The following is a 22,997-nucleotide window of genomic DNA, read 5'->3' on the forward strand; positions in this document are numbered from 1 at the left end:
GGGGATCGAACCCGCGACCCCCGGATTCGAAGTCCGGTGCTCTAGTCCTCTGAGCTAAAGGTGCTTACATTTCTCTATCAAAATATGGATTGTACCCAAATATACAAACAGAGGTCAAACGTAACTTTCAACGCGATGAGTATTTCTTTTGAGAGTTCATGCATCACTTGAATTTCGAAATTATTGACCCAGTTCGAAGGGATGAGTAATTTGTGTAATGCAATTTAACTATTGCAACTTGAAAAAAAATTGTGAACACAAAAAGAAAGCAACCAATGTTGGGATATTAATTTAAATAAAAAAACTACAGGCAAATCCAAGTGGGATCTTGATCGAAGCTCATCAGAATAGCAGGATTAAACAACACAGATCATTCTTCTTTGACTAATTGGTTCATCATCATGTCTTTACCACATCAAAACCAAACAACCTCGAACGTGACTGTACGCAAAAGAGAAAAGCAAAAAGGTACAACCAAATGCCCAGCGTGACTTGCTAGAAGTCTTGGATGGAGAGCATGATGTCACGTGTGATCACACTTCATTCATGAAAAATGGTTTAAACAAGGACATTAATAGAAAGAAACAGAACGAATTTGCACATGAAATGAAACGGCTTGCTGTTGGGCTTCAACTGAAAGATCAGCTTGGAATAATTCCTTTTGTTGAAAAGAATTTTATGGCTTTTATGAAAGAGTTTGAACAATCACATCTATGTGATGACACGAATCTCCCGATCCCGTTTCAAAATTCGAATCAAAAGATTTTATTCGAAATGTTTGTCACATTTTGAAAGTTTGTTGGTGAGGACACAACAAGCTCCACAAAATAACAACAACGTGTCTTTCAACGTTCCTTCTTAAACAGCAGCAGCAATCCAAAACAATATGCAACAAGTGGTTCATCCTGTTATTAATAGCAATAACTCTCAACAACAACAACAAGTACACCAACCACAAGCATTTTATCAGCAATTCATCCCCACTCAAGACATGACTGCTCCCCAAAACATTCCAATCCGTAGACAACATAGACAAGGAACTCGCCGGCGACAAACCCTTCAAGAAGCATAGGTTGCACCCAATGAAGAAGAAGGCACATCTTACGACAATCCAATTCTAATTCTTGACGACCTTCCTTTAACTCCTTCAACAAAAAAACGAAAAAGATAATGACGATGATTAATGTATAATTTCATTGTGTTTTGTAAATAATAACAAATAATGTACTATAGTTTTCAATTACTTTTGACCTGTTTTTTGTAAAAACAATTCATATTCTCGTTGTACTTCATCGTTGAGGTCATAACGATGCTCCTCATAACCATACGCATTAGGAATAATTTCAATGACAGTGTGAAGAGGTATTGGAATTCTTGTGCATGTTTCTGGTCTATTTCCTGTCAAGTAAGAATAAAGAATTCGATTTACAGCTTGATGACCTATTTCCGAATAATATTGTGACGTTTCTAAACTGAAATCAATGGTATCACCTACCTATAATTAAGAGTGGACATCTTTGTCTTTCTAATTCTGTAATGGCTGGTTCAATTCTATAAATCATGTCGAGATAACTCTCTCCATTCTGAGGTCTGTATCTAAATCTATTTAAAATCAAAGCAATACATCATGATGGTTTGAGATTTGAAATATGTATCTTTTAGAGCATACTTACTTGTCTGCTTCTCTTGCTAAATATTCATGAGGCATTTCTTCTTTAATTCGTTCATAGGTATATCCTTCACATACTCCAGCATCCAATTCATTGAGACATCTCCAACGAACAACTCTAAAATCGTCATCCTTTTTAAAATATTGAGAGGTTTGTTGAGTTCTCTTCAATAAGCTTGTCCAAACCATCATGTTATCAAGAGGAGGCTTGTCGATAGAAATTTCTTGTGTTCTTCTTTCTGCTTGCTTTTTTCTTTACGAATTCGTACAAGACTTTGGAGTAGCACAAACCTCTATCACTCAAATTCGAATCTCCTCCAAGTAATCCTTTAATGTTATCCATGCTCTCACCATGACGAGAAAGCCAAATAACACGTGGAGTTAAATGAATGTTCATCAAGCATTGGTTTACCTTACCAGGAACGTAACCTCCAATTCTATTCAATATGAACTTATTTCCAACATTAATCATCTTAATATAACTCAATTTGCCCTCTTTCTCATCGCAAATAGTTTCATAAACCTTTTCATAGGCCTTCATTCTTTGTATGAAATCTTTGACGGCTTCCTCTGAAGGTACTCCTTTGTAGTCAGCAGATTTTGTTTTAATATCTCGAATGTTCGCCTCAATAATTTCTGGTAAATCACAAATGGATTCTACAAATATGATATGGCTCAACTCGAGAGGGTATTTACGTTGAGTAGGATCTGTTAAATGTTGAATGATCATTTCTCTTCTTTCAATGGTCGTGTTGGTGGCATCAAAAATTCCACATTTAATTTCTCGTTTAATGTACTCTTCAGCATAATTACCACTTCCATATAATTGAGCTTTCGATTGTTCTGGTTCTTCTTGTTCGAGCCAGTCCGCAAGTTCATGCAGTGTGATCATACCAATCCTCTTTCTTTGTTCTTGACCCTCTTTATTGGCAGTATCCCAAAAGGAGGAAGATTGACCCGATCCCAATAATTCCCTTCTCTTCTCTCCAGCGTTAAAGACTCTACACTCAATATTCAGCCAATTTAAATATTTTGCTAATTGTCTTGCAATATATGATTTACCTCTTGCAGGCAATCCAACCATCACAATCACATAATGTTTAGAAGGAGATTGTTTACTTTTTCTTCTCTGTAAATTATGCTGTACATTATCGGAACAAGTTGTTGGTGCTGAAATTCCGTCCTCTTCTTGATGGAGAGTGATCGGAGTGGAAGGAAGAATTTGAGGATTTGCAAGTTCATGATACGCAAAGCTATCGTTTCTTCGGAGAGAAGGAAGAGGCTTGTGAGGTGTTGTGTTGGAGGTGGTAGTGTTGTTGTTTGGTGGTTGTTCGCTCATTTTTTGTGGTGTTTATTATTATGGCTGGTCCAATGTGAAGATTAATTGCAGTTTACGACGTTCATTCTTTAATTCCCTTTTAGTAAACATCAGGTCTTTTTTAGGAAATGAAACGATTACAAAAAACTATTTTTCAAACAAAGACTGAACATTCATTACAATGAAAGGTCGGATGTAGAGAGTTTTTCAATGGTTCAGTCCATCACCAAATGAATGTCATGAACATTCTTAACAGGTTTCGTGAACCATCATAATTTTAATTGCTATTCTCCAAATGTGTGTGTGACAAGGTACAGACACGAGTTCGATCGTCGTATTGCCTTTTCAAAAAAAATTCAAATACAAATGACAATATCACTAAATGGAACTACACCATTTGAATGGTCATCACCTGAGGGCATGTCATCAATACACCTTTTGCACATTTTCAGCAAATTTTGTTTGGTGTAACTTGTAACTTTCTCCAAATCACCTCCAATTAATAAAGCAACGATATCAGCCCCATTAGACACTTCTAGCAACGTATCGTCTAAATTTTCATAAAGACTTTGTTTTTGTAATGCATCTGCAAATAGTTGATCAATTAAATCTAATTTGGAGAACTGTTTTAAGTTGGATGATCCACCACCACCTATTAATTTCCTCTGTTTCTTATCGAAAAATGTCAATGATGTGTAAGCTCCAGAAATGTCAAAGTCATGTCCGAGTTTTTCACGATCGATTGTCACATGATGATCATCAACACGAACAGCTCCAAAACCTAACATTTGCCGATACAAGTCACCAAAATATCCATACACATGAACAACTGTTGGAGTAAGCCAACAGGTAATATGACTTAAACGAATAGCTATACAATCTAACACATGTGAAAATGGTGGATTCAATTGAACTATTGAATCATTTTCTCGATGATCCATAATTTGGGAATAACCATTCGTTCCCATGCCGTAGACAGTACCATCCTTGCACATGATGATCATGTGATCATAACCAGCAGAGATTCTCGAAACAGGTTTGTTAAATTGCAAAAGTTCAAATCGGTTCGTACTTTTTCCTAATTTTCCATTCAAATACACCTTTGTGTCATCTTTAAAAGGTGTTAAGCAACACTTGTGAAAACATGCAATACCTACCAACAACTACGACAGTCGAGTATGTTCCACATGTTGCATGAGTAATGGTGTGTCCTTTGATCATGGAAGTGTCCACCACTCTCAAATAGATGCCACTACCTTCCTCTAATCCAATAACACCTCCAACATAGCTATGATCTCCACCTGTGTCCATCATGATGACGATGATAGGTTCAATGATAATGAAAAGATCAGAAATAACAATGAAAATACCATTCAATGATTTGGGTTCATAAAATTATTAATCAAGATATCACAATGAATCCATTCTGATGTTTCCTATGCCTATCAAACTCACCTGCATACACTCGATTACTCTCTTTGATCACAATAAATTGATAATAACCAGCCAGTAAAAACTATTGAAAAATGTTTTCATAATTCGACGTCATTGATTCTCATCATCATTGAGAGATTCATCAGTGATGAAACATACTTTGATTTTCGTTCCATCCTTCTTGAATTCTTGACACGATTCAATGCGTTCTGGACATTTGGTTTCCGAACATTTGTAGATATGACCTTGGGCTGTAACATTTCAATGAATGATTTCGATGATTACCATAAATATATATTTAGGAATATCATCAATTTGATCATTCATTAGTTGTATAGTTTCAACGTATAATCATCATACACATTCTCTCTCCAACGATTCATACATTATAGAAACACAATCATTATTTACCTGTTGCACCAATAGCCACAGATCCTTCACAAACCACTTTCACAAAATGATCATTCGGATCGGGGAGAATGGATTCATGGACATGGCCATCGTAATTGACGTAGAGTCTCGTCCTCGTCGTCGTTCTGGATGGTGAAACCATTTTTTTGTGGTTGTTCCGAGTTCCCAGTTTTGAAAATTTGTTGTTTCAACTTTCACTGAACTTTAAGAGTTTAAACTCTGACTTGTTGATCAATTCATGAATCACCTGTAAACACAAAGAGAATGACTCGAATCGGTGGCAATCAACAATTCTCCAGTCCATTCATTAAGGCAAACGGCATAACATTGAGTCACACATGGATGTGAATGAGAATTGATTTTACCATGTCGTTTGAGAGATGATGGAGGTCCTCGTGTGATCAAATGACCTTCGAGATCCAACACGAAAATACCTGGCATCATCTTGTCACACACATAAATGTTTTTTGAGGTTTGATTTTCACAAACTGCTCCTAAAGGCCAACGTAAATGCTGTTCACCGAGAATTTTCACACATTCCCAACGTGTAGGTTGTAATGGTGTCTTATTGTCAAAGGAAGAAGTTGTTCTTCTTCTTTCTGGTCGAATGATTCTAATGTGAGGAAATGGTAAACCTTCTGTGATCATCAAGTCTCCCGTAGGTTGAATGACACTAATACTCCAAGGTGAACTGAAGCTAAGACCATGCTCTGCATCAATGTACTGCACCAATGATCCATTCATTGAACGAAGAACCACCACTCGAGCTCTATAACCATCCACAACATAGACAAAGTTTTCACTCGTCTCCTCACATTCTTTCACACAAATGCCGTTGGGTGTATCAATGAGTTGTTTCCAAATGACATCATCAGTGGTCATGGAGCTTGAATTTAATCCACGTTGCATTCTCTCCAAGATGGATTTTAAATTAATTTTGAAAACCGTTTCATCGTCACGACCAAAAATTAGAAAAGTCTTTTCTTCTCCTCCTTCCGATTGATTGGAATTTAGATTCTTATGGATGACACCTTTACAATTCTCTTCCACACACATCATTCTTGGTTTCTCCAGTGTATATAATTGATATTTCAATATTTTCTTGTCTGCATCAAACACTTGAATGACATGTTCATCAAATTTTGAAATCAAAATCCATTGAAAGGTATAACAAATCTTTACATCAAAAGCCGGCGATTCTTCTTTTTCCAACAATAATTCATTGTGATTCTCATCACCATGAACCGCTTGAAATTTCATTGAAAAGGCTTTCGGAATATAATGATGATGATTTCTCATTTTGAAACATAACTTGTCGTAATTTTCTTGTGGTATTCGAAACCTCCATTCCGAAAAATAATTTGAATTCTCATCATCATGATCATGTGTCCTTCTCCATTCCAATAGCACCACTCGAACTTGATGAAGGAATTTAGTGTCCACTAAATGCATTTTTTTTCCCTCCAAATCACCCGACAGTTAGGTGTCGATCGTCGGGGCTAAACGGTTCTTGTCGGAGTGTCTTTCGCCATCTCAGACATGTGACACCAAGGTGAGGGGTTCATTCTCGCGCACAGACAGTTCTCGAATCTGTCATGCTCCGAAAAAAATGAATGGAAAGAGATTATTCAACCAATTTCACACACGGTTGACTGTGAAAAAATTTTCCTCTTCGAGTGGTCGTGGTCTCATATCATTCATTCTCATGAGCTCATTTCTTGTTCTTTTTCTCGTCGAGACATCAATGATGATTCACGCACAACAAATTTATCCTGCACTCAATGATGCCACTTGTCAAATTTTGACATTTCCAGCTAATGCTTCTTCCTATTCCACACAATCTTGCAATGCCATCAAAATATTCAGCAGTGAAGTGGGACTAGTCCATTTACAAGGAATTGACATCCTCTACGATCCCGTAGGTGTCTCCTTGTGTTCGACTCGTGATTCCGAATCTCTTTGCGATAAATTTCTAAATGCCACTTACTTTGATCAATTTGTAAAATCCGATTTCACAGCACTCAACAATGCCTTTTATCAACGATACAACAAGACTGGATTCGTGTGGGATGTGAAAATCATGTCCAAACCATTGACACTTTCATTTTCAAATTTTTCAAATGCCATTTCTTTCAAAGAATTGTTGGACGCTTACAATTATTGTAATTTTTGTTCACATTCAAGATTTGAAGCATTTCACACATTGAAAAAGAACAATCCAGATGCTCTTCAATTGAAAGCTTTGGAATTGGCTTATTCGAACAAGCATTGTGCAAATGGAATTCCAACAATTGATGCACCTGAATATTCAGCAACGAATGAGGGATATGATGTGAGTGTGACCATTCAATGTAATTGTAGAAATGGTGTGCTGTCAAATGTTTGTGATTTTTATTCGGATGTGATTTATCCTATATTTTCAGGAAAGGAGATTTTGATCACGTCCATTGTGACTTATGTCTTACTATTTCTTGCCTCACTCTTCCTCAATTTTATTCCCATTTTGACAAGTGACGTGCGAAAATTCATTCGGTCTGACAAGACCTTGAAAACATTTTTCTTCAGTTTTACAGACCTTCGATTACAAGCTTCCTTTTTATTTTCTCTTTCAATGATTTTGGCAATTATTTCAAGCTGTTTGGGAGTTGCTGGAAATTCATATACTGTGTTGACCATGACATTGGCAGCTTGTTTGGAATTTATTGCCTACATTCCAATTTTATTTTGTTGGATTGATGTCATTTATCGAACAGAGATGAACTTGTCGAAGGCTTCTTGGATGATCAAGTAAGTTGTTGTTTTGGTGTTGGCTTGATGTTTTTATTGTTACAAATATTGTGATTTAATATTTTCCAATTTAATTTCCATTTTCGAAAATTACTAATTTTGGTGTAGTTCTCTATCCATCATCTTCTCAGTAGTTTTTGTTGTTGCACTAGCTCTTTACATGATTGGATACTTAATTTTGTCTGCCAGTTTTAACTATGCCGTTTACATTGTGGTTCAGCTTTTCCTCGTCGTGGTGATTATTGCCGCCGTGGTGATTGTTTTTATTTTAATTGTGACAGCTGGCAGATTGTTATTCATTCTCTCCAAAACAAAGAAGATTAATATTTTGGGTTATAGATTTACTAGATTTTTAATTTACGTCACAATTTTTACTTGTCCTTATCTCCTACAAGCTGCTTATTATATCATGACATCTGTTGAACCGTAAGTGTTCTCCAAATTTGGAATTTTTCAAATAGAACCTTGTCACCCATTTTAATTTTAAATATCGAATCACAACAATAGACGAATGGTATGCCGATTCTATGCTCTCTTCTCCTATTTCCTTTCATCACTTTGTGTATCTTTCATATCTTTTGGATTTCTTTACATTTTATTCAACACAGATGATCTTTTGAAGGCATATCCATTTTTGGATAAGATTGTCAACAAGATTGATATTCAGAAGAGTAACAAATGAGTCAATTTGTGGCTGAATGACTGTTATTACTCAAGCAGGAATACTTTTGTAACATATGAAAAATCATTAAATCATTTCAGATGATTCGTTGCCACCTGAATTCATAGCCATCATCATGTTCACTCCAATACAACGAAATTTCTCTTCCATTTCGGATTTCCATTATATTAGAATGCACATGGATTCCATTAAATTCACTGTTTATATTTCAAATCCTTATTCTCCAACAACAAAAAAATCAAAGATGAACATACTCGTTCCTTTAGCAACTTGTTTCACTGTTGCGTTGATTTGTGCTCTGTGTTCTAATGTCATTGTTGTTCAAGCAGATCGTCCTGTTCCTCGTTTGCCTCTCTCATTCATGGCCAACAATGTAACAGTTTCCTATGCCGATCAAAATTTGATGTTTGTCAATGCCACTTATTATTATGATTATTACTTTAGAATGGAAAGAATTGATTTGTTGGACACTGATAAGACTTATTTGACCAACAAGACGATTATCAATTTTTATGGACCTCGTGTCCATAAAAAGAATTCTCTTAAAAATTCTTTGCAAGTTCCAGTCACAACCTACGTCATTGATTATCAAAGAATGAAATTCAACAACAACAAATGGATCACTCTTTATAATTGCACCAAGACCAATCAGTATTGGCAATTTGGTTATGCCATGAAGGACATGCCTTATTGGGCAATTCAAGAACAAGATCCCAATTATTATGTGTCATTTGTCAAATATGGACTCGATGGAGGATTGAGATTTGAATTGTGGCAAGATCAATACAATGGAGAATCCAAGATCTACCATATTAGCACAGAAACAAGAAGTGTTGAATTTGCACAATTGTTAAGAGCTCAAGATGATATGGTCAGTTTGAACATTAAGGGTTCTCAAATACCATTTGTGTTGAGTAGTGAATATTTTAATGTGAAGAATTTTGGGTGTGAATAGATTTGAAATTTTCTGTGTGAATATGTTGTAAATAAATCCATAAACAATACACCGAAAGAATGTGTGTTGATCGTTCGATGTAAAAAGCTGAATACCGTTGGTTGTAATGTGTTACATGTGGACAATAATTTACATCCACAGAATTTGGTTTGGAAAACTTTCCTCGATTCAGCAATATTTGAATGTAAAAAATCGTATTGCAACATTTTGTATTCTTGGAATTGAAAAAGCACCAGAACATGACGTAGATTTCTCTATGATATCAATTTCGATTGTCTTCCTGATTCACAACAAATGTTCTTTCTAGAAGCATGTTCATAAAGAAAATTGTGTTTCATTTTCCACAGGTAAACGTGAAATTCAACAAGGATTGCGACTAATTATATGTAATTACTCTCGAAGAATTAATAACTCTAATTGGTTCAAGTTCTTTGGTGTTTGACTTGCTTGAGGACTCCTCTGACACTTGTATTAGCGAGGGCAAGTTTTTGGTTTCATCAACCTTTTTCTCACTGGATTGTGAGCATGTTGACGTAGAGTTAGATGCTGAGTTTCCAAACAACTCTCTCACGTCAATATTGCAATACTGTTTGCAATAATCCACCCAAACTTTTGCAAGATTGTTTTCAGGAGCTGGGAACGGAAAGCCCTCTTGTTGTGCTTGAGCTAAATGGCGTTTTAAACTTGTACTGACGGTTTTGGCGAGTTTCTTGTTTATCAGTGGGTTGTTGACAATAAAACTAGCATTAGCCACTCCACCAACATTTCCGCATCTCAATTCAACACATCTCGTTCTGTTCGTATCAATCTTTGTAATGAATCGGAGGCCCATGTACTTTGGTTTGTTTTTTTTCTTTAGATGGCCATCTAAAGCAGGTATTTCACATGAACGATACATGAGCATGTATTCTGTTAGCTCACTTCCAACAAAAGCTGTTTTTGAAGAGAGAACCATTTCAATAGGTTTCTTTGAAAAGAGTTTCATGTTGAATATTCCAGACAAGGTCGTGGAAGGATATTTTTGGTGAGAATTCGAAAAATTAATGGGGTTGTAGTCAAAATATTTCACATCCTCTAGCACATTAGAAAAGTGACTGTCATAACAAAACGCTTTGACAACATCTTGAATTGGTAAATTATAATAGTCAATCACCTTGGCTGTTCTAAGCTTTTGATTATCGGTTGAGTAGTCTTTCTTTGTCGTCCACTGTATGACGCTTCCTCGTTTATCTTGATACGAAACGTACCAATCTGGAGAATACTCCTTGCTGAGATATCTCAAGAATTTCCAATCCTTATCGATAATGTTTGTTGACACAAAATCACTAGAGTCAATAGTAATCTGTGATTGCATGGACTCATTGTACTCCAATTTTTTTCTATACACCTCAATAACATGGAGTGGTAAATGATCATTCTTAAGTCCAACTTCCACCCAATGATGAACATAACCCTGATATTTTTCCTGGAACAACACAAACAAATCCTCTAAATCATAGAAGAACATGTCACACAACATGTGGATTTCTTCCAATATTCCTACAACAATTTGTTTTGGTTCTGGATGGGTTGTTGTTTGCTCTTGATTGGTATTTGGAATGCTTCTGGGAGATATTGACAGGTTATTTGTCTCTTGAAGATGAATTTCATCTGACCTAAGAGGAGGGTATGAATTTGTCACGCTATTTTCGTATCTATCTTTGAGGAATTTTGAAAATCGGTCATGACTAAACCATGAATATTTCTTTGGAATAAGCTTCTCCACTACATATTTCAAATAGGGGTATGGCTCCTCAGAATTTTCACTCCATGAATGCCATCCATCATAGTTAAAAACGACATTGTGACAATAAGTTTCCAACGCATTCATCACGGTAGGAATATCTTTCAAATTTTTAGAGGGTTTTCTCAATGGTCCGTCATAAACATAATCTAAAAACATTAGTTTAACTTCAAAGTCAACATCCAAATCTGGAGTTGATCGCTTCTTATTCTCTTTTCCATACAGCTTCACAAAATCCAAATATCTATTTCGTAATGCCTCAACTGAACCAAATGTTGACTCCTCTTTTTCAATACTCTTACTTGAAACACCTCTAAAGGATGCTTGTCCTTGAGATGGAATCTCATTACTACTCAACGTTCCAATTTTATCACTTTCATTAAAGGATACGTTGCTACCATCACTACTGCAACTACAACAACTATTCTGGTTGGTGCTTGTTGCGAACGCTTCAGAGTCATTATTGGATGCCAAACTTTCTGTAGCAACACGTAAAACTCTATTGGATTGCCGCCACTTGGCCTCTAAAAGAAGTCGATGTTCTGCCATTGAGCAATAACTCGCTCCAGTTGGATTAGGCAAATTGAGAGACCACCGAGAGTTGTAAGAGGAGGACGATGTCATGTCTTGCAGAATAGCATTTGAAAGAGCTATAGAGGATCGTTGCTGTTCATTGTTGGGAGAAGCTAATCTTGTGGAGGAATGCTCTCCTCCGTTGCACGATGTTCTCGTGGAAGAGCATTCAGAGGAGTTACTATTGTTCAAACCTGCTGCTGTGATCATTGCTGAAGAAGACGTTACTGTTGACGGGGATGGAAGAATCACATTGTAGAACCGAGCAGGAACTGGCAACAACAAGGCCGTGAGAGGAAGTCGAGTTTTGTAGTCTCCAACCTTGTGCTTGGGATGTGCAGACTGTGGTGATGAGTTTGTTGTCGATGACTGATGCACTTTATAAAAGGATGTCATTTCGTGTGTGAGCTGTGGTTGGAAAGTGAACTGTAATGGACGGTAAAGTCGAGAGAGAGAAAATGTCAGTTAGAGAGAAGACGACACAATATTATCGTTTGGCCAATGTTTTTGATGTTGTCGTTGTTGTTGGAAGGTTGCGATGAAAGGTTGACATCTTCTCCATCCAGCTGAATCGTGCACGTGGGGAGTCTCTCTCTTTCCAAATGGATCACCGCGAGAGACAAATATTTGGATCAACAATTCGGGACACGCTCATTCTTGGAAAATTGGTTGGCACCAGACTCATAGTGACCCTGACTCATACCTTCATTATTTCTATACTGGTAAGATTAGTTTGGGAACCTCAGTCTCATATTTAGTTTTTAGGTTCGTGAAGAATACCAATATGTATTACTGTAGAGATGGAGAGAAGAATCTGATCAAAATTTCTCTCATGAGAACTCATGGTTCTTGAGCAATATACCCTTAATCAACTTGGTTTTGAGGTACATGTGTTGATGAACTCCAAAAACAACCCATCCCATCTTCTAATCCTCAAGTCAAGAGAGAGCGGTCGGAAGAGCTTGCAGAAGAAGAACTGGCACTTGTTGGGACACGACATCAAGAGGAGTATCAAGCCTTGAAGAAGTATTTTGTTTTCACTCTTGTTATCACTCATCTAAAGATGCCAGTTCATGTTCAAAGAGAGTCTTCTGTAGTAATATCATAATTCATCGATTAATTGAATCCCAAAGGAGAGTGAAGCCTCATCATCATTTGATAGAGGCTTTCATCACCCAAACAAAAAATGAAGTCTTTCATCTCTCGTTCCTCTTCTCAATTTGCCAAGAAGGGTAGGTTGTTGTTTATCATGATGAACAGCACAATGGATGGATACATGGTTACCGATAATGTTTTTATAATTTTCTCTATTGGTGGACGTATGGTGTTGTGTTGGTGATTTGACACATTTTTCTTTTTTGATTGGATGATGATGGTGTGGACCACTATCGCCATGATGATGATGATCACACAATGACCTCTCACTTACGATGATGATGTGAAATAACCAATGATGATGATGTACCTTCGAATATTGATATATGACTCTCATTGTATCAATAATTTCATCCTACAAAAATCTTCTTCAATTTAATTCACAAAACAATTATAATGATTTATGGCACTATCATCATAATGATATATAATATCATTATCAATTACGTAATCAACAACTCCTCTGATCTATCATTTTCTTCTTTCATCAATACTACACACTTTTTGAAATAACCCTGCCATCTGACTGACACCTCTTCGCACACAATTGAATTGTAACATCATCATTGTTTAGTCAATCCACGTGCTAGCAACACTAGTGTTAACAACATCCAAAAGAGATTCCTCAACATTCACGAATATCAAGCCAAGGAACTCTTCAAACAATTCGATGTTCCACACCAAAGAGGTATCACCGTTGACAACTTGAAGGACGTTCAAGGTACTTTGGCAGCTCTCAAACAGCAAACAGGTACCAAGAACTTCATTGTCAAGTCCCAAGTATTGGCTGGTGGTAGAGGAAAGGGCCACTTCCTTGAAAATGGATTCCAAGGTGGAGTTAAATTCACAAAGGATGAAAAGGCTGCAGAGGAAGTTGCCTCAAAGATGCTCCACAATACTCTTGTGACTAAACAAACTGGTGAAAAGGGTATCAAAGTGAACAAGATCTTTTTTGCTGAATGCTTGGATTTCAAGAGAGAATTCTATTTTGCTATTCTTTTGGACAGAGCAGCTCAATGTCCAGTTTTTGTTGCAAGCTACGAAGGTGGTATGGACATTGAAGAAGTTGCTGAGAAAAAGCCTGAAGCAATTAAGACCTTGCTCATTAGAGATCTTGAAAATGGACCATCTGATGCTGAAGCAATTCAATATGCTAAGGATCTTCAATTCAAGAAACCAGAGGAGGCTGCTCAAGTTATGAAGAAGCTCTACAAAATGTTCCGCAAGACTGATGCTGCTCAATTGGAAATTAACCCTCTTGTAGAACTCGATAACACTGCTGATCTTTCATGTGTTGACTGTAAATTGAATATTGATGACAATGCTGCTTTCCGTCAACCAGAAATTTTCGCTATGCGTGACTGGGATGCTGAAGATCCAAGAGAAGTCGAAGCTGCCAAGGTTGAATTGAACTATATTGGTTTGGATGGTAATATTGGATGTTTGGTCAATGGTGCAGGTTTGGCCATGGCAACCATGGACATTATTCAACTTAATGGAGGTAAACCAGCCAACTTTTTGGATGTGGGTGGTGGTGCTACAACCAAGCAAGTCAAGGAAGCTTTCAAGATTATTTTGAAAGATGAAAGCGTAAAGTGTGTTTTGGTCAACATTTTTGGAGGTATTATGCGATGTGACATTATTGCTGACGGTATTGTCCAAGCTGCTTCAGAATTGGGAGTCAACGTTCCAATTGTTGTTCGTTTGGCAGGTACTAATGTTGATAAGGGTCTTCAAATTTTGGAAGATGCTGCAAAGAAGGGCACTTTGAAGGCCATCACTGCCAAGGACTTGGATGAAGCTGCCAAGAAGGCTGTTGCTCAATTGAAGTAAATTTTCCTCAACAATTCACATAATTTTCAAAAGAGGGGGTGACCATTTATTGGCAGTACCAAATTCATTCTGTCCTCATGAGTCATGAGAAAATATTTTCGAATCTTTTGCGTTATTCTCGCAAAGTCTGTTCGAGTCAGTTTTGTTTGGATACTTTTTTAATCAATCTTTGCCAAACTTTTCATGCCCATTCGCAACCATTTCCATTTAGGGCTTTGCTTCTCCTTTGCTGATTGGGAATTACTCAGCCATCTCTTTCTTTCTCCAAAAAACAAAACCTCCTCTTCAACCTCCTATTTCTCCCTAGGAGGATCAATTTTCTTACTGCAACTGTCATTCGTTCACACATTGACGTCATCTTTGGTCAAAACAAACACTTCACACATCCTCTCACCACAAGATGTTCTCCTCACCTTCAAAAAACTCACTCAATAATCGACGATTACCTCTCTCCGTTTTATTCCATCATCAAACCACAACAAGTGTCATTAATCATTCATCACATTCATCAGCAACCATCACAACAAACAATAGTTCCTCTCATTCTCCGACCTCTTTCTATCCAACTTCTCCTTCCTCTCTTTTAATCCCATCATGTTCGTTGTCAACAACAACAGCGACGACGACGACATTCAATAATCGTCACAGTGATATATCATCTCATCATCGTTCAGGTTCTCCATCTTCATCATCATTCACATCTCCCACTTCACAACATTCCAACCACAATAATAATTCAATTATTAACAACACCATCAACACCAACAATAACAACACTAGTGATACCAATGGACATCCATCTCACTCTCTCAATGGTGGTACTCAACAACGATCTTCTTCCACGATTGAAAAATCTTTTTTCGAATTTTCTGACGTGGATGATAGAAATCCAACCATGAAACCATCCAAACAACATGTTGTTCTTCCACCAACTTTACGTGAAAGAACCACTGTCGTTGTGATGAATAATCTTGTCGTCGATCATGATGACGAAAATGACTATATCAACCATATTCACACAAAGAGCAAAAACACCACTCATGAACATCATATTGAGAAACGACCAATGATGATGATGATGAATAATGATGAGAAGGAACCTTCTCAATTGGAAGACAACAACAAGAGAGGAAAATCTCTTTCAAAAATTACCAAAGATTTGAAAGAGAAACAACAACCATCACTTCCTTCCATGAATCATGGGAATGGTACAACGACACAGAATTCTCAGAATCACCTTGTTGAGGAGAATTCTCAAAATTCGAAAACAACACGTGTGGTCCAATCAGTCACATCCTTGTCGTCCCATTCGGAACCAATTTCTCAACATTCTGAACAACAACTCCTTTCAACAGCAGAAACTTTTGGAAATTCTTCAGGAGAGGAACATCAAACTCCAACAACACACGAAAAACCAAGTCTCAAACGAAGAATGAGCTCCTTCCTTTTTCGGAAATCTCTCACACATGAACAAAGTGAAGCCACAAAAAGTTTCAAAATATCCAATGCTGCTCGAAAATCATTGACAGGATCTGTCACCAATTCTTCTCCTCAATTAAATGGACAAACTGTGACACATTTACCCAACAAACAAGCAACAAAATCCATTTCGAAATCCTCTCGACAGAGTTGGAGTAAGAGTTTCTTTTCTTCAAAAAGCAAATTTAAGGAAAATATTCACTCGACCACGTCACATTCCACTCAAATCATTCCTCATCAGCAACAACAAGCACTAAAAAATCATCATCATCCTTCTCAATCACTACATTATCACTCGAGACTCTCTTCTGGTTCTTCCAATAGTTCTGCAGCTTTAACTATTGTCCATTCGAATGGTTTTGGATTGAGTGAATCTCCAGACACAAGTAGTAGTTCCTTTGATTTTGCAACGCTCGAATCTGCAAGTGTGGATAATGCAAGCACTGGAGGTGATTTGACTTATGTGGAACCTTCTTCCTCCACAAATACGAATGGTTCTGGAAAAAAGAATATTCTCAGTGAGGAATTTGCAAATGTTCAACATCAATTTGGAAGTGTTGAATCATTGAGAGCCACATTTTTACAATTTATTTCCAATCAGACACTGTTTCAGATGAATTCATCGAATTCTTCTTCTTCAACTTTGAAAGCTGCACGAGTTTTGGAAAATGAGTTACTGATTGAATTATATTTTATGGATTTCATGTATGGAAATAACTCTGGAAAGTTATCGAGAAAGCTCACAAATTTATCGTCGATTTTAACTCATTTGGATTCATTTTGTAAATTGTTACTTTCCAAGTTTGATCGAAAATCTCAGTTGTGGAGAGATATTATTGAAGATCAGGCCTCCCATATGAAATATCCATATTTGGAATGTATGGTAGTTGATACAATTGATAACGACGATGAATGCCATTCATGGATGACTCATCAGAGACTTGGTCAATTTTTAAAGCACACTTATGAATATTATGTGAAGAGTGTGAGTGATTTACCAGAAGACTTTCAAGCAGGACAACTTAAAAAACAAATTCAAATGCTTTGTGACATGTTTTATGTCGAACTCGATGATTACTTTATGATCTTCCAAAGTAAGAATTACAAATATATGAAACAGTGGATTAGTGAAGGACTCAAACACAAAGTGTTACCCAATCACGTCATTGAACTGTATAGAAAAGACAAGGAATATCATGACAAGATGCAAGGCGAATTTAAAATCACTCCTGAAGATTTCACAGTTGATCATGTCATTGACAGCGATTGGAAATTTATGAAATATTTTTGTAATGATTTTTCAAGTCATTGGTTTTTGACATTTAGTCAAATTGGAAAAGTTACTTATTGGAATAGTTTCTCAGACTTTTCTACGGACAATCTCAGTTTAAGAATGAGTAAGGTGGTTGGATATTTTGATTATCCAATTGAACAAGTTGCCAAAGCACTTGCCAATGATGATCACTTGCAATATCAATTCAAAAATATGAAATGGTCCTCTTACAGTTCCATTAACGAGTCCAATTCGTTACACAAATATCCATCCGTTCTCATGTCAGGTTCTTTTGATTCTGTTTCTTTATTCCTTTCAAGATCGATTCAACTCGTATTTTCTACGAAATGTCACTTTTGTGAAGATGAACTCACCGAAGTTCAAACCTTTTTCAAAACGTGTGACGTTCTGAAGGAAAAATCTAAAAAGGATCTCATCAAAATTAAGATGCCTCTCTTGGGAATGAGAATTTTAACAAAATTAGATAATCACAGAACACGATTTGTCGAAGTGAGATTTAGCAATTTAGGAGGTTTGCTCAATTCGAAAATAGTTCTCTTCAATCCATTGACATCCAAAAAAACATGCTTGGAGACTTATCAAGGATTATTGGAAGCAATTAAAAGAAGTGAACAACAAGGATTTGCTTTGCCAAATTGTGAAAAGAATTATTTGATGAGACTTTGGAAAGATTATTGCAAACATTATTTCAATATGGATATTATTGAAAAGTATAAATGACAATGTTTCAAATGTTGCAGCAACAACTTTTTCTGATCCAACTTTGAATCTCTTAAGAATTCAAGTCGCTCTTCTTCATCTTTCAATGAAATTACAATAATATTATGAAAATTTTTTAAAAACTCTTCATGAACTTTATAACGCACCATATGGATATACATCACTCTCAAAAAGGAAACAGCATTTAATGATTTATAATGACGATGATATAATTTTTATGATCATCTAGATGATCATTTAATGAAATGTGATTGGTGCATGTCGTTTCTTCTTTTTGGGAAGCCAATTCTTACTATTATGAGATGTCTCTGAATGCAAGTCAACACCTGTCGACAAATGCTTTCGATTGACTTTGTCTAAAGAATCCATCACAGTTCCTTTTTTGTTCATGGCTCATCCTGATCCAAAACACAATGGCCATTCTCGATTATATCAAACATCTTGTCTTTGTCCATTTTTGTCCAAGGAATCGCCTTGAAGACTCCTCCACTTGGATTTAAATCATTGTCTCTCTTTCATCATATAACATGGTTAAAAGAAAAAATTACAAACACGAACAACATGAAATTCAGCTACGTCACCTTTGTGCCAAACAAACAACAACAACAACAACAACAAGTGAAGGGAAAACGATCCAAACCACTCACCATGGTCTCTTATTTTACAGACACTGCAAGAAACTCATGTTCTGATCCATTTGATGGATCCATGGATTTGTCTCTCCATTTCAATGTTGAAACTGAATTGCCCTCTTCGACACGTCGTCATGTACCTCCACCTGTGCAGATTGCAATGAATCCTCCTCTTCCTCCTTCATCGCCTCAACATTCTCCAAAACAAACCTCAAAACCTATAACTCCTGAACCAATTGAGGCAATTCTTTCAATTCCTGTCCTTTCTCCAAACACACTTCCTCAGAATGTGTTTGAAAGTGCACATGGCAAAACAGTCTTGTGTCGATCAGCTCGTCATCGAAAACCTCGTTTTGAAGCTCGTCCAAAAAAGGAAGTTTGTAATCGAGAACCCACAACCCAACGAATGAGTTCAAAAATTAGCAAGTCACAACACCATTGGGGTCGAAACACACTTACAACCACCAATCATTTCTCGACAGTACTCTCACACACAGACATCCAACAAGCAATTCTTGTTGTTTCTAACAGTCGTGGACAACGTGAAGAAACAAAAGAAACCTCCTCTCTCATTCAAAATTTGAATCTCAATAAGGAACAAGCACTTCCAAACACCACATCATGCAGAGGTTCTTCAGTTTTGGCTGAAACAACAGTCTCGAGTCCAGCAGTGCCAAAAAAAGTAAGAACCTCCATTTCCATATTCGAGTTGTTGAATCCTGAAGAATAAAGAATTGTTGGGAAGGAATTGAATTTATAAAAGCATTAAAGCAAACAACTTTAGTAATATATGGCTACCGATCTTCTCTGTGATATCTATCTTCTCTCAATAAAGGGAAATTAAAAAAGGCTACTGCACTGCAGGTTCCCAAGTTGTCTCCAACCTCAGTACTGATGCAGCTCAACGATGCTTAACTTCTCAAATCGGACGAGATGAGGTGCATTCATCGTGATATGGCCGTAGCCATTGAATCATTAATTGTAAAACCTATAAATCAAGTTTAACACCATGAAAACCGATCCAAAACCAAAGCTTTGCATTATCAAAAAGCATTAATGTATTACTTTTCTCTTGAGACCCTTTTGGATGGGATGCCTGTCAGTAATATGACGACTCTCCCGCTACAACCTTTGGGTGTATGAACTGTGAGATACAAGAAGTTTTACGATTCTTGTTGGTGATTTTGTTATTTTCAACAGATGTTGGTGAAGATACAAGTTGTGTCGTGCTTTCTTTAATGCCTTTCAAACAAGCTTCAAACGATCATGCGTTCGATTTTGTGTTCATGCACGATCTGATTTACAGAATGTCAAATCCTTTATGTGATGTGAGGAATGTGAAAAAACTTCTCTCCTGAAAGATGAAATAAACATTCAAATGAGGAATATTTTCATCTTTCAATAGTGGAAGTGTACAACAAGATACAGAACTACAGAAAACAACATTTAACCCAGTTGATTCATTCTCGAAAAACATTTAGCAGATAAGAAAATGGAACAGACTATTGTAAACTACTTCGAACCCTTCGTCAATAAGACGAATCAATCATCGAACAAATTGACCTCTCGTTTAGCTTTAGTTATTTTATTGGCATTACTTCCAACTGTGGCATGCTTTGTTTTAGCAATGCTTGCAATTGGTTGTGACAACGGCTGGTTTCTCCATATGACTTGTATCACTGATCCATGGGCTTTTGGCGGACCATGTATTGTAATGTTAAAATGTACAGGTTTTATGTTCGTTGTTGCTATTTTAGATCGAAGAAGCGTGATACGTAAGCGCAGGGAACAAGAATTAAAGGAAAAACAACAACAGACTTCTACTAATTCTGTCTCAATAAGTACACCACAACCATTGCAAAACCAACCACAACAACAAGTGATTGTTAACCAACAACAAGCATTACAACCAACTATACCACCTCAAGCTGGAAAATTTTGGGTCAACAGTCATCCTATGGTAGGTGAAGATCAGACCATACGGCCGGAGTCATTCCACAGTGTACAACCTGAAGTAGTCGTCAACATTATGAATCCTATTCATCCGGCTTTTTACGTGTCAACTGAAAAGGAAATGAAAAAAATGTAAACTTACAATCAAGACAACACATTGCAGCCAAAAATTATTTTCTAATAATTATTAATGCATTGTGATGGCACATATAATTTTATTTTGAGGGAATATTTCACTGTCCAACAAGTTCTAGGTCAACAATAATAGGCATATCTTCGTTTTGTGGTTCTTGTTGGAGTTAGGGTCTCTTTGTTTTTCGATTATTTTCGTTAATGTTGAAGAATTCATTTTGGTTGGGAAACTTCTCGTGAACAACACGGTGCCAATAAATAGTCGCCTCAATCGTGTCCCTTCTTCCAAACAAACGTCTCTTTTAACCAAAAAAAGAAACGAACCACAAAATGAGGTCCCAGAAGCAGTGTTTGATGTTATCGTCACGCCCTTTGTGTTTCTGAAAATTCAACCTTTCTTTGATCTCAACACACATGAATCACAAAATTGTTAAATTCTTGAGAAATGTTCAACTTGTAAAAGAGAGATTGAGTTTAATAAATTACTTCTCATTGAGAATTCTCTCGTTAGTGCCATCAAAACGATTCGACAAGTCGTGTGACACGAGTCATCTCATTCTCTTTAGGGTGATTTGAACAGTTCATGATAGGTTGAGAAATTACAAAGCTTTCTTTGTCACCCTCTACTCTTCACCCGTGACAGGGGTGTCCACTGAGGTCAGCATTATCGTCAATATTCATACCATTCGAATTTACTTGGGTTGCTAATCAAATGAAAAAGACGACGTAGATTTGACTGGAGTTGAAGGCAATATAATCTCACAATCAAATGACTTCTCAATATGTCCATCTTGCTTGAGGCTCAAGTCCACAAGAGATGAAAGTATTAACTTGGCCTTTTCAGGTTCTAAACCTAGAGAAATAAGGTCTTGAACTTCAATGGTGAGCATGATATAACCATTAAAGTGATCTTTCTTGAGAATGTTGATGTCTTTCTTATCATAGCCTTTGTATTTCAGCCACTTGGCTAAAGTTTTGTAATTCCACTTATATACAGGTTTTGCTTCAATTTGAAACATTTTCTTTTCTCTTCTTTTCTCAAAGAAACTTTTTCTTTTTTGTGGGAGGAGCTTGTTCCTCATTCTTCTGAGTGGTATTTACATCTCTCGTGGCAGGGTGCTTTCCCCTCAACGAGCCATTCGCAGGTGAGAATGAATGTCGATTCTTATTATTTTGTTTCGTTGTTGTTTTCTTCTTGTTTGTATCACTCGTTTCTGAAGCGTCACTGTTGATGGATGCAGGTGTTGACGCAGATTTAATGTTGCCATGGCTGGAAGTCTCTTTTTTCCACAGCTTGGAGAGGCCTTCTTTACACACTGACATGGACAATGGACGTGATTTCGTCTTGGTGGCAGGTGCTGGTTGATGATGACCATTGTTGGCCACACATTCATTGTTATGGGCACTCGTTTGCACGTTGGCCAACATGTCGGAAGAGGAGGACGATTTCTTTGAAGAGGCTGCACAGAAGGATGAAGGGGAGGAGATGATCAAATGAACAAATTCACTCGATTTTTGTTCTTCTGGTGAGAGTGATGATGATGAAGAATCATTGATAAGAAGCAAGGTCATCTCGTCGGGAAATGATATTGCTAATGAAAATGATAATAACTTGAAATAGCAATTATCTAAATGTGTGTTCCTAAATATCAAGATGGTGAATCTAATGAAAATGATGATAATTCCAGTCTTTTGTTTTAGGCTTTCTGGTGAGAGTGATGATGATGAAGAGCCTTTTAATGGAATAGTATACGACGGGATGATGATGAAACAATACTACTAGAGCTAGTGGTCCGTATGAATCTAAATCAACCAATCCAGCAATCGGTTAATATTGAATACTACTCTCTTGTTTGTTTACAGAAGAAGAAGAGAAGGAAAATATGAGAGAGTTGAATTGTTGAATTGGCGTGTTGAGATCGAGCCTTTCGCCCTCTGTTGCTGCAACTCTTTCCTACAACTAAAGGTTGCTTCGGGTCGTTGTTTTTGGGAATTTTTGTAGGACAATGGATATTCACTTCCGCTTTTTAAAATCTGCGCAGTTAGTCGTGACGGATTTGGTCTTTTTGAGATGAAGATGTCAAGTGTTGCAGTAATGAATGATGGGGATTAACGAAATACGGCAATGATTTACCACTTGAATGAAGGTATTAATTACTATTGGAATTTGGATGATTGTTGTATTTC

At 36.8% G+C, this 22,997-nt stretch overlaps 12 protein-coding genes across 12 annotated transcripts; 6 read left to right on the top strand and 6 right to left on the bottom strand.

Annotated features, from left to right (window-relative positions):
- Positions 1-1,240: 1,240 nt before the first annotated feature.
- FDP41_003558 (uncharacterized protein) lies at positions 1,241-3,008 on the bottom strand (the record flags this gene model as incomplete). The annotated part of the gene is made up of 4 exons (XM_044706875.1): positions 1,241-1,440; positions 1,496-1,602; positions 1,674-1,911; positions 1,961-3,008. 4 exons carry the CDS (start codon positions 3,006-3,008, stop codon positions 1,241-1,243), a joined length of 1,593 nt encoding a protein of 530 aa, XP_044562279.1.
- Positions 3,009-3,343: 335 nt separating this feature from the next.
- Positions 3,344-4,974, bottom strand: FDP41_003559 (uncharacterized protein; the record flags this gene model as incomplete). The annotated part of the gene is made up of 5 exons (XM_044706876.1): positions 3,344-4,098; positions 4,145-4,288; positions 4,443-4,503; positions 4,581-4,672; positions 4,833-4,974. 5 exons carry the CDS (start codon positions 4,972-4,974, stop codon positions 3,344-3,346), a joined length of 1,194 nt encoding a protein of 397 aa, XP_044562280.1.
- A 101-nt stretch (positions 4,975-5,075) lies between these two features.
- On the bottom strand, positions 5,076-6,284 carry FDP41_003560 (uncharacterized protein; the record flags this gene model as incomplete). The annotated part of the gene is made up of 1 exon (XM_044706878.1): positions 5,076-6,284. The coding sequence occupies one exon, from the start codon at positions 6,282-6,284 to the stop codon at positions 5,076-5,078; it is 1,209 nt and encodes a 402-aa protein (XP_044562281.1).
- A 157-nt stretch (positions 6,285-6,441) lies between these two features.
- FDP41_003561 (uncharacterized protein) lies at positions 6,442-8,301 on the top strand (the record flags this gene model as incomplete). Its single annotated transcript, XM_044706879.1, has 3 exons — positions 6,442-7,619; positions 7,728-8,045; positions 8,127-8,301. The coding sequence occupies 3 exons, from the start codon at positions 6,442-6,444 to the stop codon at positions 8,299-8,301; spliced, it is 1,671 nt and encodes a 556-aa protein (XP_044562282.1).
- A 115-nt stretch (positions 8,302-8,416) lies between these two features.
- FDP41_003562 (uncharacterized protein) lies at positions 8,417-9,256 on the top strand (the record flags this gene model as incomplete). The annotated part of the gene is made up of 1 exon (XM_044706880.1): positions 8,417-9,256. One exon carries the CDS (start codon positions 8,417-8,419, stop codon positions 9,254-9,256), a length of 840 nt encoding a protein of 279 aa, XP_044562283.1.
- A 376-nt stretch (positions 9,257-9,632) lies between these two features.
- On the bottom strand, positions 9,633-12,008 carry FDP41_003563 (uncharacterized protein; the record flags this gene model as incomplete). Its single annotated transcript, XM_044706881.1, has 1 exon — positions 9,633-12,008. The coding sequence occupies one exon, from the start codon at positions 12,006-12,008 to the stop codon at positions 9,633-9,635; it is 2,376 nt and encodes a 791-aa protein (XP_044562284.1).
- Positions 12,009-12,798: 790 nt separating this feature from the next.
- FDP41_003564 (uncharacterized protein) lies at positions 12,799-14,600 on the top strand (the record flags this gene model as incomplete). Its single annotated transcript, XM_044706882.1, has 2 exons — positions 12,799-12,844; positions 13,342-14,600. 2 exons carry the CDS (start codon positions 12,799-12,801, stop codon positions 14,598-14,600), a joined length of 1,305 nt encoding a protein of 434 aa, XP_044562285.1.
- A 400-nt stretch (positions 14,601-15,000) lies between these two features.
- On the top strand, positions 15,001-18,093 carry FDP41_003565 (uncharacterized protein; the record flags this gene model as incomplete). The annotated part of the gene is made up of 1 exon (XM_044706883.1): positions 15,001-18,093. The coding sequence occupies one exon, from the start codon at positions 15,001-15,003 to the stop codon at positions 18,091-18,093; it is 3,093 nt and encodes a 1,030-aa protein (XP_044562286.1).
- Positions 18,094-18,654: 561 nt separating this feature from the next.
- FDP41_003566 (uncharacterized protein) lies at positions 18,655-19,455 on the top strand (the record flags this gene model as incomplete). Its single annotated transcript, XM_044706884.1, has 1 exon — positions 18,655-19,455. The coding sequence occupies one exon, from the start codon at positions 18,655-18,657 to the stop codon at positions 19,453-19,455; it is 801 nt and encodes a 266-aa protein (XP_044562287.1).
- A 762-nt stretch (positions 19,456-20,217) lies between these two features.
- FDP41_003567 (uncharacterized protein) lies at positions 20,218-20,814 on the top strand (the record flags this gene model as incomplete). Its single annotated transcript, XM_044706885.1, has 1 exon — positions 20,218-20,814. The coding sequence occupies one exon, from the start codon at positions 20,218-20,220 to the stop codon at positions 20,812-20,814; it is 597 nt and encodes a 198-aa protein (XP_044562288.1).
- Positions 20,815-21,514: 700 nt separating this feature from the next.
- Positions 21,515-21,829, bottom strand: FDP41_003568 (uncharacterized protein; the record flags this gene model as incomplete). The annotated part of the gene is made up of 1 exon (XM_044706886.1): positions 21,515-21,829. One exon carries the CDS (start codon positions 21,827-21,829, stop codon positions 21,515-21,517), a length of 315 nt encoding a protein of 104 aa, XP_044562289.1.
- Positions 21,830-21,848: 19 nt separating this feature from the next.
- Positions 21,849-22,382, bottom strand: FDP41_003569 (uncharacterized protein; the record flags this gene model as incomplete). The annotated part of the gene is made up of 1 exon (XM_044706887.1): positions 21,849-22,382. One exon carries the CDS (start codon positions 22,380-22,382, stop codon positions 21,849-21,851), a length of 534 nt encoding a protein of 177 aa, XP_044562290.1.
- Between the last annotated feature and the right edge of the window lie 615 nt (positions 22,383-22,997).

The sequence above is a fragment of the Naegleria fowleri genome (assembly GCF_008403515.1).
Source record: "Naegleria fowleri strain ATCC 30894 chromosome Unknown tig34, whole genome shotgun sequence".
Taxonomy (NCBI): domain Eukaryota; phylum Heterolobosea; class Eutetramitea; order Acrasida; family Naegleriidae; genus Naegleria; species Naegleria fowleri.